Raw genomic sequence first — 12,364 nt, forward strand, 5'->3', positions numbered from 1 at the left:
CCTGTTAATATTTTAACTTCTAAAAAATTCTTTTATCCTATTTGTCCGATAATAAACTGATTCTATCATTTGATAAACTATTTGGTTGAGAATTAATTAAACAGAAAAATCCATTCGCTAAGTCAATCCACTGGTGAGCAATCAACCAAATAAAGTTTTTTTTCTGATATTGAAACCAAGTTTGTGACCATATAAAGAGCAATGACCTATTTGCAGCCAGAGCTATGTCATCTGAAATACAATAAAAAACACAAAATGAATGTAATGGATAACAAAGAATGGCCCGACAGGTCGAAATCAACTTTTTTTCAAATTGTGGTTGAGCATAATTGCACTTAACCATTGTGACACATTTACTGTCCAAGTTTTTGAAATTACGATGAAAGGAACTGGACAAAAAGAGTTCCTGCTCCAAATTTTCGATGTCCAAGTCATATAATTTATACATTTTAGAGAGATATATCGCATTTTGCAGTCTTTTTCAGTAATTGAACAGAGAAAAATCAGCAAATGATATTAAACGGTTATACTGTAATTTAAAAATATCTAAGATTTTTAGAAAGACAAATTGTCTAACAAAGTGAAAAATTCAAAAGGAAGAATGAAAAGGCAGATATTTAATATTTATTGTTTAAAGATATTTCAATTTCCTACATCATTCACATCTGGGTAAAATAGCTAATGTTAATATCGCTATTACGGTCAGTGAGAAAGGGAAAAGATAAAGGAGTAAGAACTACTGATGGAGGAATGTTGAAAACTCACTGGCGTAAGATTATCCTAACGTAAGATTATCCTATTCTGGTGAAAAAAAAGTTTTGAAAAACAAGTTTGTTTTACCAAGAAATAATTTCAAAGTTTTTTTTGTATAGAAAGCATTTTGATGACTTTCTTGAGCTTACCTTTTATATAGCTTTGAAAAAGAATAATTTTTGAAGGAATATTTGTGAGAAGAAGAAAATGGTACACCTATATATACGTGATATTTTTTCCTTCTTGCAAAAAATATCATCTTGAAAGATGTAAAAGCAATTCTGCTCCAAGTAGAAGAAAAAAACTGAAAGAAACATAAGTTCAAGAAATCTTTAATTTTATCAATAATAATATGTTTCATATTGCTACCTGCTAAATATCAGATTGAATGGTAGAAAAACAATTTGGTTACAACTAGCTAACGTAGCATTTTGATTCCAACATTCCCAAAAATTGATTATGATAGTTGTAACAGTAATAATGTTAGCACAATTGATAACGCCAATAGTTATAAGCCATAATTCACTCAGTAGCGGATGAAAATAAAGTGCAATTCAAAGTAATCCTATCCTTTTAAATCTGAACTGTTTATGTTTCTAAGAAGCTGAAGAATTGAATGTTTAGAAATAAATATTACGAATTTATTTCTTTTTTTATTACAAGGGATATATCACTGTTTATGTTTATCCTTCTGATTATAAACCACTTTCTTGATTTTTACATCATAAATCTTCCTCCATAAACTGATGATTCTTCATAATCACTAAAAATGGTGGGACGTGGGAGTGTTAAACATTCGTACAAATATGTTGTTTTACTAAAATGACACTGACAAAATATCTGGGGTAATTGGGGCATTTTTGTTTAGGTCACTCTGGTGATCCATTGATAATGAGGAAGGTAACGTTTGCACAGCTGTGTGAACAGGTTAGAAAGTGAAATTAGTTTTGAAATTTTTCTTCAACCAAAAAAATACATATCCCTATTTTATGAACAATTAGAATAAGCTTTGCAGCAAAAGAGTAAGAGGAGTTTAGTCTTCCACATTTTCATGTTGCCGAAATTTAAGTATGCAAAAGTTCATTGAATTTCATTCGAAATGTTAGGATAATTATTTGTACTATTCCCGCTTCAAAGAACAGTTAGATATATCTAATATAAAACGAGCGGTTGTATTTACCTTAGGGAGACTTTAAGTGGACTACAAAGTAGTAAGTCGTCACTAATTTATCTCATATTGCCATCCAAGCCAAGATTCTGGCTAAATGCGCATCATGATCTTAATGAAATAATGTTTATTGGCTGAAATTGACCAAACAAACAGCCGTCAGTGTCGGTTTTCTCAAAAGAAGGATAGAAATAGTAAGATGAAGGAGATGGACGACGATAGCAATTAAATTCTTTCATGCACCAAATAATTAGAACTTCCAATCGACGTCTTACCATGGAAATAATTATAAGATGTTGAATTTTCGAACTAATTTCTATTTATATAGTTTTAATGGGTCGAGCACGACAACGTACACCGCCTTCCCTTTCCACTTTTGTCATTGGAAAAAATGTCGTCTTTTAACTGTCGAAAAAAGAAGATATGAAAATGAATTATTCCTTTCATCAGTTGTGTCGATTTACTTCGTTGAGTTGACAGATTCCATAAAATTTGGATTTTTCTTTCGATATTTTGTAACAAAGGAGTAATACAATCCAGAACAATATAAGAGAGAATCATCCCCATTCTAGTAAAACTTCAGTTTTATAAATACATTTCGTTTCTTTTCTCGTTCAAAGTATAACTGAAAAGTTTAGTATGCTGCAGTAGTAGATGCACATGTGCTGTAAATTGTTTTTAAACTCTATTAAAAAATTGCTTCGTTCACAAACAGATAGGAATTGTGGTTTCAGATTTTTTGAGAATTTAGGCTTGAATCAAAATTTTATTTCCGTAATTTTCAAGTGATTGAAAATTGTTCTTTTTAATATGAATCATTTTAAATGAAATTGCATGAAAAGGTTGAGTGATGAATGGCGCAAATGATCACATTTTATGCATCAAAGACGCTATATTTTGACTTTTACACACGTGAAATGTTGAAAAACTTTGGAAAGCAATGAAAATATTTCTATTAAATTCCATTTTTTATATGAAATAATATGGCATACATAAAAATATTTACATTTAGCAAACTAAAATGCTGTTTTTAATTGTTATTTTATCATTTTACTATTTGAGGCGGCAGTGAGTTTCAATAGATCTGAGAGATCGGAATACAATTAGTGTCTACTTCGATCATCTGGGACAGAAATTATGACTGAACGATATATTTTGTAATATCACAAATACATGTCACAATTCATCACTGGCTCTCTGAAGATATTTCATTTCATCTACCTCTGTGATGACGAAATAGTAGATTATGAAGAAGAGAAGGAAAACGACCGGATATAACGTTCGACCAGTATCTATCAATGTGACGAGCAGTTGAATGATAACGACTTGACTGCAGCATAAGCATCATTATCTGATATCGAGACATATCACTCACATCTGCTTCCGCTTTTTTCCTCTGTAATCATTTTATCAAGAGCACTGGAAGGTATATACAATAAAAAAGAAACAATTTGATAACAGGAGAAAGTTTCATAGATGTATTTAGAAAATTTTGAACCCGAGCTAATTAACACTGCACTGTTGAGAAATAATTAAAAAAGCATGAAATATTGAGATAAAAGGCAAAAATATTTTAAAAAAGTATGCAAAGGTGTTTTTTAGAAAGGATTTTAAAAAAGACAAGGAATAATAAAAAGCCAAAAATAAAATTTGAAAAGTATGTAATGAGTGAAATGACTGGTGAAATGAGAAGCAGAACAACAGATAATAATTATTTACCAGTTCTCGGGATTTATATTCGAGTGAAATGACAATCAAAGCTTCAAGCATTGTTATAAAGATGAAACTTGCCGTGAAGCCAAACCAAAGGTCAGTGGCCTAAACAAAACGAGTTTTGAAAATATCAATTTCGCAACTTTGTTCTGTTGAAGAATATTGTTTTCTCCTACATTAAACGCATCAAACTAAAAGATATTAAATAAAAACAAAATTGAAACTAAGTTAAAGATCTGAAGACTTTAAGACATTAGAATCGAATTGTCATAAAATCATTTCCTTTGTTTCAAATTTAGCGCTTCTAGCAAAAAAACGAATCGCACCTTCATGTAAGAAACTTTTGGCAACACTTCCTTAACTGCGCCACTTTTAGCACTAAGTGTCAAAAATAATGTTAGTGAGCCGAATATTCTGCCAGTAACGAATTCTTCTGGTAGCCAGACGCCGATTCAAGAAAATATAACAAGGTTACAGTGGGAATATAAGTTCGTGTTCGTGTCATATAATAGCCAAGACTTCGTTTGAATCGGCAGTTGCTTCCAAGCATGAGAAGTTACCTGAGGATTAGAATTCGACTTCCTGAGCCTCATTGGGACAGTTCAATTGAGTCTTTGTTCAAGTAATTAAAATATGATCATATTTGTCGTGTATATAGTTATCAATAAAAGAAACAGCAAACTTTTGTCAACTCAACTAAGTTTGAAGTTGAGTAAGAGCAGAACGTGAATGCAAGATTGGCGTGCTACTGCGAAATTTCAGAAAATTCTTTTTCTATTCTTTCTAATCTCTCTATGTGAAATCGAGCTTTTCCCTTTTGTAATAGAAATAGTTACTGCTCGAGAAGTTAAATTTTCGAGAATATGAAATACCCGTTTTGCGCACTCCATCACAGTACCGATTATAATATTGCCTCGACGTAAAGTTCTTCTGATCCCATGAATTTATCTATTCGAATTGCATCGCTTAAACGAGGGAAGCAATTGTATTGTATTGAATTTTGACCTGCTAATGTAACAGTTTAATTCCAAATTACTGATTTATTCGTATGTACGGATAATGAACTGCTAAGTAGTTCAGTAACTGTCAAGTAAACGTATAATATGTAAATTTAAGCAAACACAAAAGTTCAAGTAAGTAATAATATTTTCTAATGATTTTCGGTTTTCTTGTATATTTTCGATTACAATTAATTAATGTACTGTCCCACGCTGGGTACCGTAATTTGATATATTTATTTAAGATAATTTCTTTATCATATTATAGTTTTATCCATATAACTTTTTTAAGACAATCATATCTATTATAATAGGAAAAAATAAAACATTGCTTATTAGTAGTGATCTTCAACGAATACATTTGATTATCATGAGGATATTTGCATAGGATAAGTTTGCATGATGGTTTCAGGTACAAACTAAAATACTATGTACTACATATACAATAAAGAGCCTATAAAGAATATAAGTAAATCAATCTATGTGCTATATTATGTTTCTATCATAATTAAAAGTAACAAGCTGAGTCTCGAAGAAAATTTCGCCATTGGGAAATATCGTTGTCATCCGGTGATATTCTGTCTCTTTGGCGTTTTGGAAAAATGTTGATGGACGCCAAATTTTCCTGCAAACATTACTACTAATGGTATATATTTCTATGGGAGATAGAACGAGAGAGATTTTTGAATTATTAATAAGAAATAAAGTAGCAATTTTCTCTAACTTAAGTGTATTTTCATCGTTGATTAAGATTGGTCGATCAAATTGATGCGCCAAGCGTCGATCGTGCCATGTCATACCTACTCATATGTCCATATCATAGTCCTATTTTTTTTATCAAAAATTGAATTTTGAATGAGAATCGAGTATTGCAATATGAAGCTTGTTCAAGTCGAGTAATATTCAGAAGAAATTATTATTTTAATTTTTACTAAAAACAAATTCTTACAGAGAAATTACCATTATACTTTGATCGAAATTTGACATCGATTGAATCAGTATTCCAAAAAATGCCACCGTAATTATACCTTCGAAAATAATCGGTGGTGACCTTGAAATTTTAGTGATAAAAAAAAGATTTCTAAAGAATTCTAGAATGCAAACATGCAGAATGCGAAATAGCTGAAAGGAAAAGATATGTGAAATGAGAAGAAAACAAACCTGGAATCGTAATGACTTCTATTGAGAAGCGGCACTAGGACGGATGATGACAAAGATATTACGTTGGATATCCTTTTACTATCAAATACACTTAAAATACTGCTTAATTGAATGCTTCGCTTGAAGTGCGTCGAATTGCTAATTTTTCCTTTCAAACTCGCAATCTTTTCTGTCTAAAGCTTTGTTGAAATTTCAGAAATTAAATTTTTACCATTTATTTGGAAGCAATATAGTATCATGAATGTATAAAGTTAACAAAGTTTCCAAATTCTTCCAGTATTTCAGAAAAAAGAAAGAAAAATAATATCGAAAGAAACGATTATGGAACTGGTAAGTAATGATTAACCTTTTCATCGTTTGGCACCTGTTCATTTGAAGTTTGCGAAATTAAAAATTTAATTAGTTTGGGTGGAAGTATGTATTCTCAATAATCATCAAGTGATAATAGCAATGAGATAAAAAGGCTAAGAAAGAATATTTTTTTGCATCTTTTTTCCCTTTTTTATTTTATAGTTGAAAAATAATGGTGGACTTTTCGATATTTTGCCGATGTTTTCGGTGCCAAATTTCTCCAGGATGCAAACTTTCCTCAGATCAATTTTCAGCCCTTTGTGAAGTTCGAGCATTGAGCTGTTTCACCCATTTTGTAAAAATTAGCCACTTTTTGATTGTGTACAATGATCATTGAAGTCTTTTGTTCGAAATCATCGTTTGCCTATAATCATTTTCCGAAAATTTTGAAAGTGTAAGATGAAATGAAAAGTATAAAGAAATGATTACAAAAAGATCCTTAATTTAGCAATTATTACTTGATAAGTGATTTGAACCATTGTGGGGTTGATGATACGAATTCCTCCTGATGGAATTAACAGCGATCTATCGGCCTTTTGAGAATTATAATTCTGATTGTATCTGGCAGTTAAACCACTTAGCTTCTTTGTTTCCCACTCTAATATGTTAGGCTTCGGAGATTTCTCTGTGCTGAAGGATAAATAATTCCTTCAACAATTTTACCAAAGTTCCAAAGTTGGCAATGATTATTGATGATTTTAGCATTTATTAGAAAATGAGTTATTTTTTGCTCTCTGTGAAAACAATACATATTTATTGCGGACTTTGGATTCAAAACCCGAAAACAAATAGGCTAAGAAAGCATTCATGAACCGAAGAGAATGATCGTTTTTTGCTAAAATTATGAGTATATCACCATTTCTTCCAATTTTTCCTCTGTAATAAATTCAAATTTACGTGGTTGAGAAGTATGACTCAACATTTCTGTCATCTTCTACACTCAAAGATATTTCATAATTATCACACATTTCAGACAAATTAATTCCATGTTTCCTGAACAGTTAGAAATTAATTGCTAATCTCTGCTTCTTTGAACTATTCCATTTCTGTTTTAGTTTGAGTATTGAAAAGTGTAAAAATTTCTTGAATGCTGCTAAAACAAACGTAATACAAAACGGATTACTCAACAAAATTATTAAATTTATGCCCGAAGAAGTGCCATTTTCTCCAAGAAATTGAAATGAGAAGGATAGGAAAAGAGTTATTTGTCCATTGATATGAGATGATAAAGGATAATAACCAACTTTGCTGCAGAAAGGGAATCAATCAGCAAATATCGGCTGTGATTTCTGCACACTTCCTTGAAATTGATATGCACCTATCTTGACCTTAAACACACTTGAGATTATAAAAGGCATAATTTTATTTTCAACAATTATAAATTCATAAATGATTTGAGGAAATGAGAATGAGGCGCCAAATAATTGAGAAAAAATAGTAAATAGAAATTTCAAATAGAAAATGAAATCTAAAAATTGAAACGAAAGTTAAAAAAGCAAATCAACCTTATATTTAGAAAGCAGATATTTTGGTAAATCAAATTTTACCAGCTGTACTACGCACTACGCTACTGTATTACGTTACTCAACGATATTTTTACCCTTAGTGTTGATAACAAATCAATGATTTCCGCCGTAGGCGCAATCTCACCTACCTGAAAGTACTGAAACTTTGGCTTTAAGATTTTCAAAACCAAACACTTATGAAAAGTATAGGTTTAAATAGATTACGAAATGACACAAAATAAACTCGAACTGCAGGAGTACTGGATACAGATCTTTTCCAATTAATTGAGCTTCTATGACTTATCAGTGCAACCATATCTTAATTATGCATAACAAAAGGATGTTTTTGAGTTTTTTCTTTTTTTTTAGTATGTGCTTATTATCTGACCGTATATACAATCTGTTAATCTACCTGCAATTTCCACCATAAATTCCATGCTTCACACTGAGGTAATTTTTCGTACTGAATTCCAAAATCTTCAGTTTGATAGGTTGTGTTTATCCATAGATCAGTTTCGGGTGTGCTCTGGGCTAACGGTATGTGCGACATAATCACTTCACCGTATGCCCAAATAACAATAATAAAAAACGATTTTAAATTCATCGTTATTATCAAAGACGAACAGAGAAACCTCACTGTTTTGTGACATGATAAACGAGAAAGATTGCTCAAAAACCAGTTGTTGATGGCATTTGCTGGAAGAGAAGTTCAACAATCGGAGCGTAAATGCTCATCACAGAAGAAAATGACCATGCAATCAACCTGTTCGATGATACAAGTCAAAAAGCAAACTTTTGGGCATTTTGTAAGAAAATATTTCATAAGAAAACTTCACAAATTCACTTAAAAAATTTTTTGCATTTCAAATTTTGATCCAAAAATTACTGTAGCAATCGAATCATCAACGTTGCACCATCTTGAATTATAAACCCTATTATTATTGTGTGAGAGAACGCAAAAATTTAGAAATTAATTTGTACTTTATATAGATTTTGTGATAATCACGCTACTATAAACTTTTAAATCAATTCATTCGCAAATCATTCTATAAAAAACACATGACATGATTGTAACACATGATCTTAATTAGTTATACAGTAATTATGTTTGCCGATCTCTGATTTTCAAATTATTTTGGATATTGAAAAATTTTAAGCAGATGGGAAAAAATTTATTCCTTTGAAGAATTTTAAAGAAGTGGAGAAAGGAGAAATCTCAAGAACTGAATAGGATTAAACATCAAAAGATATATATTAATTATCAAAAAGTAATTTGCAAAAGTTTCAATTTATTTTTCCTCAGTCCCTTCTTTACCAGTTTGTGAAGTATGATGGTAAAATCATCAAAGGGAGCCTCATTAAATTCATCATGGTGATGCAATTAGCCGATGAAGAAATGACTTTGGTATCGTATTTCAACATTTCCGATTTTTATATCAGGAAAAAAGCAATTAGATTGTTTAAATATTTTTGAAAATGCTTACATTCCAAACTTCAGCAAAATTTAAAATATTTTACACTCGAATGCGATAAAGTGAGAAATTTGTATTTTCTTGGAAGTTATTTTGCTCAATGAGACACCAAAGTTGGAAAATTTTTCTTTATTTTCATCTTAAATTTGAAAATTACGAAACACAAATTAACGCGTAAAATTATGCTCCAAAACGTCGCACAAAATTTGGTTCAAAGAGCCACTTTGGAAAAGAAAGAAAGATGTTATCCTGCTGTGTGCAGGGTATATTTATCTTTTATAATGGGATTTTGTTTAAAGCAATCAGAGAAGTTGGGACTGATTGATTTCAGGTTGATCTAACGTCCCTTACAATAAATATGTCGACTTGGCTATAAACTTGATTACTAACATAAATTGATTTACAACATTTTAACATACAAATTAGTGCATCACAACATATTCACTTATGAATCTTTATATTTTCTTTTGTCATGGAACTTCTTCGCATTTATTCGCGACATATAATGATAAACTATTATACAACGATTCATTTTCTTTCCAGCATTTTGAACTTACAAAATATGCGGATTTTATTCAACAACCCAATAACTTGGCTATATTACATGACAAGTCGATGACTTGGCCAAGTTAAAATGAGAACTGTTCTCAAAATAAAAAGACAGAACTCGAAAACTAATGGAAGAATTGATCTGTGAGATCGTTTCATAGTTCTATCAATAAAGAAAAAATCAGGATCAAGACAAGATGAATGATGTAACCCACCATTTTTTGGCTTAGTTTAATTGCGAAGACTGAGGTCTGAAATTCCTGCTGAATGTTGTTACGCGGAGATATCAATCGCTATAATCTATTTTTCCTCATACTTTAATTTTTCCCCACAAGCAGATCAAATATGAATTAGTTCTCTTCTGTTGTCATCTTTCATTTTCTTTTATCATCCTTCATTCTCGAAAAGGTTCAGGCATAAAACTGACTGAAGTGAAAGAGCAAAATATCTGCCCAGGAAGCGCGACATTTACGCACACCCGAGCAGATGCAATGACATGGAATGATTTGTGTGAGTATAATTGTTACACTTTTATTATGGCAGGTATAGGTCGCTAATGAATGATAGTCAATAATTTAATTGCCGTACAGTTTTTTGCTTTCTAGCTATTACAGTAACGGATTGTAAGTTTATTTGCGGATTCGTTCGAAGAGCAAAACTCCCAAAAGAGATGTAACAATTTTTAATGGCATTAATTAACTCCATGCACTTGGGTATATTTGAAAAAACTAGTCGTATAATCAGGATTTAGCATTTTGGCATCACCAGAACATTAAAATTGGTATTAATAATGAGCCAAATCTTTCCCTCGTTTAAATTAAATTGTCACATCGTTTGTTCATCATGCAAAGTGTAATTGGTCAAATTTTTGGAGCATAGTGAATTACTCGCTTTAAGCAAATAAAAGCCAAAAGCCAAATTTCAGGTCTTCTTCAACGACAACTCAATCGATAGAGAGAGTGTGGCAGACATAGCTGTCCCTCTTCTAAAAATTATTTTTATCCAACTTCTGAATACTTCAAATGAGCATTTAAATGATTAATGAGAAAAAAAAATGTCTTTTCTCATCGTAATAGTAAAAGAATTCCAATTTTGGGAAATTATTACTTTTTTCTTTATGCTCGAATCATACATTTGTCCTTTGTAGTGTGTCCACATTGTCTGCCTTAATGTTAAATTTTTGTCAATAATGGATAATTTATGTCTTCGAATCTGAAATCGAATTGGAAATTGTATTCTCGAAACGAAACAAGTTTCCATAATTGTTGAAATAATGCATAAATAATAAAATAAAGACGGCGAAATGCTGAGATGAATTTGCTTTCAAGAAGGCAAAGCAAGATTGTAATAAATTTAGGTTATACTAAGTCGACTTGATGATAACTTGAGCTAAGTGGTAGAATCTTAGAAATTCACTGTCAAATCAGATTGCAATCAGTGAAGCCAGTTTTTTTTTTTTTTGATGAAAGTGCTGAATGAGAAATGTTAAAGTTTAGCAATATTCAGTAACTTCCTCTGATTCCTGGTACATTTTCGAATTTCAACGTTTAGCTCGTTCATCATAAACAATGATCCTTTTCTTTCAGTTCTTTTTAACAGCTGCCTTCAGTAAAGGAAAAGTGCAAAGACATTTATTTCAAAAGAAGTAATAGAAAGAGTTAGTTGCATTGTCACCGTCAATTAAATTGTCCACCTCTCCACTTCTATGTGGCACGGAACGTTTCCAATCCGGATTCCTCCCGTTAAGTGGAAACATGAATTTAATCAAGAAAAAATAAGTAAACTGTCGAGTAATGTCCCATCGGCGAAGTGAAATCAGTTATAGCCATAACAGAGGGCGGGTTGTCTAGCGGTCCCAAAGATTGCAGTTCAGACGGGGTGGGCAGATTATAGGAAAGGATGGATGGATGGGTGAGGGAAGGGTATACTGCCGAGGAAGAGGACATATCCTGTCGTCTGCTGTTGTCATTGTCTCAAATTTTAGAAATCATGAAGAAGGACAGATTTGCTCCTCCTTAGAACTGGTATCAGTCAGGAATGTTAAGATTCTGGTTACATTCCCGAGGGGCTAATAAGGACGCTGATCAATCATACCGTTCACTTATTACTATTACTGCTACTATCTACTACTACTACTAGTAGTAGTACTGTTCACTTATTACTATTACTGCTACTATCTACTACTACTCTTAGCATCAATAGTGATAAGTACCAATCGTTTTACTTTTACTGCTAATATTGCTTTCACTACTAAAATTGTCCTTATTGTTAATTGATAAGAATAAATTATTTAATAACACTTTGAAGAGTCGCAATTACTTATTGACTTTCCTGTTGGATAAAAACAATTTCGAAGATATCCCTTAATATCAGCGGGAGAAAATTCAACACTTATTTTACACTTATCGTTTGTAATGTATTTAGCACCATCATCTCCTTCCACTGTAAAATATTTTAACGTGATATTAATAGAAATATTAGCATTCTATTTTAAGCCAACATTACTTTTATTATCGTCGTTATCACTGTTGTCACTATTATCACCTACCGTTTTTCATCTTCATTGTTAAATATTGTTCTGAAAATGTCGCATAGATCAGACCAACATATTCTAGCAACTATTTACATTCTTACCACAAATGCATTTGCCTTATTCGCAAATGAAATCGTTGGGGAACCATTTATCAGGTTGGT

General features: G+C 31.5%; 5 protein-coding genes across 5 annotated transcripts; 1 reads left to right on the plus strand and 4 right to left on the minus strand.

Moving 5' to 3' along the window:
- Window positions 1–3,134: 3,134 nt before the first annotated feature.
- LOAG_08553 (hypothetical protein) lies at window positions 3,135–4,227 on the minus strand (the record flags this gene model as incomplete). The annotated part of the gene is made up of 3 exons (XM_003144083.1): window positions 3,135–3,317; window positions 3,641–3,739; window positions 4,195–4,227. 3 exons carry the CDS (start codon window positions 4,225–4,227, stop codon window positions 3,135–3,137), a joined length of 315 nt encoding a protein of 104 aa, XP_003144131.1.
- Window positions 4,228–5,118: 891 nt separating this feature from the next.
- Window positions 5,119–5,430, minus strand: LOAG_08554 (hypothetical protein; the record flags this gene model as incomplete). Its single annotated transcript, XM_003144084.1, has 2 exons — window positions 5,119–5,257; window positions 5,357–5,430. The coding sequence occupies 2 exons, from the start codon at window positions 5,428–5,430 to the stop codon at window positions 5,119–5,121; spliced, it is 213 nt and encodes a 70-aa protein (XP_003144132.1).
- Window positions 5,431–7,711: 2,281 nt separating this feature from the next.
- LOAG_08555 (hypothetical protein) lies at window positions 7,712–8,253 on the minus strand (the record flags this gene model as incomplete). The annotated part of the gene is made up of 2 exons (XM_003144085.1): window positions 7,712–7,798; window positions 8,062–8,253. The coding sequence occupies 2 exons, from the start codon at window positions 8,251–8,253 to the stop codon at window positions 7,712–7,714; spliced, it is 279 nt and encodes a 92-aa protein (XP_003144133.1).
- A 1,050-nt stretch (window positions 8,254–9,303) lies between these two features.
- On the plus strand, window positions 9,304–10,624 carry LOAG_08556 (hypothetical protein; the record flags this gene model as incomplete). The annotated part of the gene is made up of 4 exons (XM_003144086.1): window positions 9,304–9,384; window positions 9,665–9,749; window positions 10,085–10,213; window positions 10,596–10,624. The coding sequence occupies 4 exons, from the start codon at window positions 9,304–9,306 to the stop codon at window positions 10,622–10,624; spliced, it is 324 nt and encodes a 107-aa protein (XP_003144134.1).
- An 806-nt stretch (window positions 10,625–11,430) lies between these two features.
- On the minus strand, window positions 11,431–12,234 carry LOAG_08557 (hypothetical protein; the record flags this gene model as incomplete). The annotated part of the gene is made up of 3 exons (XM_003144087.1): window positions 11,431–11,642; window positions 11,990–12,112; window positions 12,219–12,234. The coding sequence occupies 3 exons, from the start codon at window positions 12,232–12,234 to the stop codon at window positions 11,431–11,433; spliced, it is 351 nt and encodes a 116-aa protein (XP_003144135.1).
- Between the last annotated feature and the right edge of the window lie 130 nt (window positions 12,235–12,364).

This window comes from Loa loa (genome assembly GCF_000183805.2).
Source record: "Loa loa unplaced genomic scaffold supercont3.9, whole genome shotgun sequence".
Classification (NCBI taxonomy): Eukaryota; Metazoa; Nematoda; class Chromadorea; order Rhabditida; family Onchocercidae; genus Loa; species Loa loa.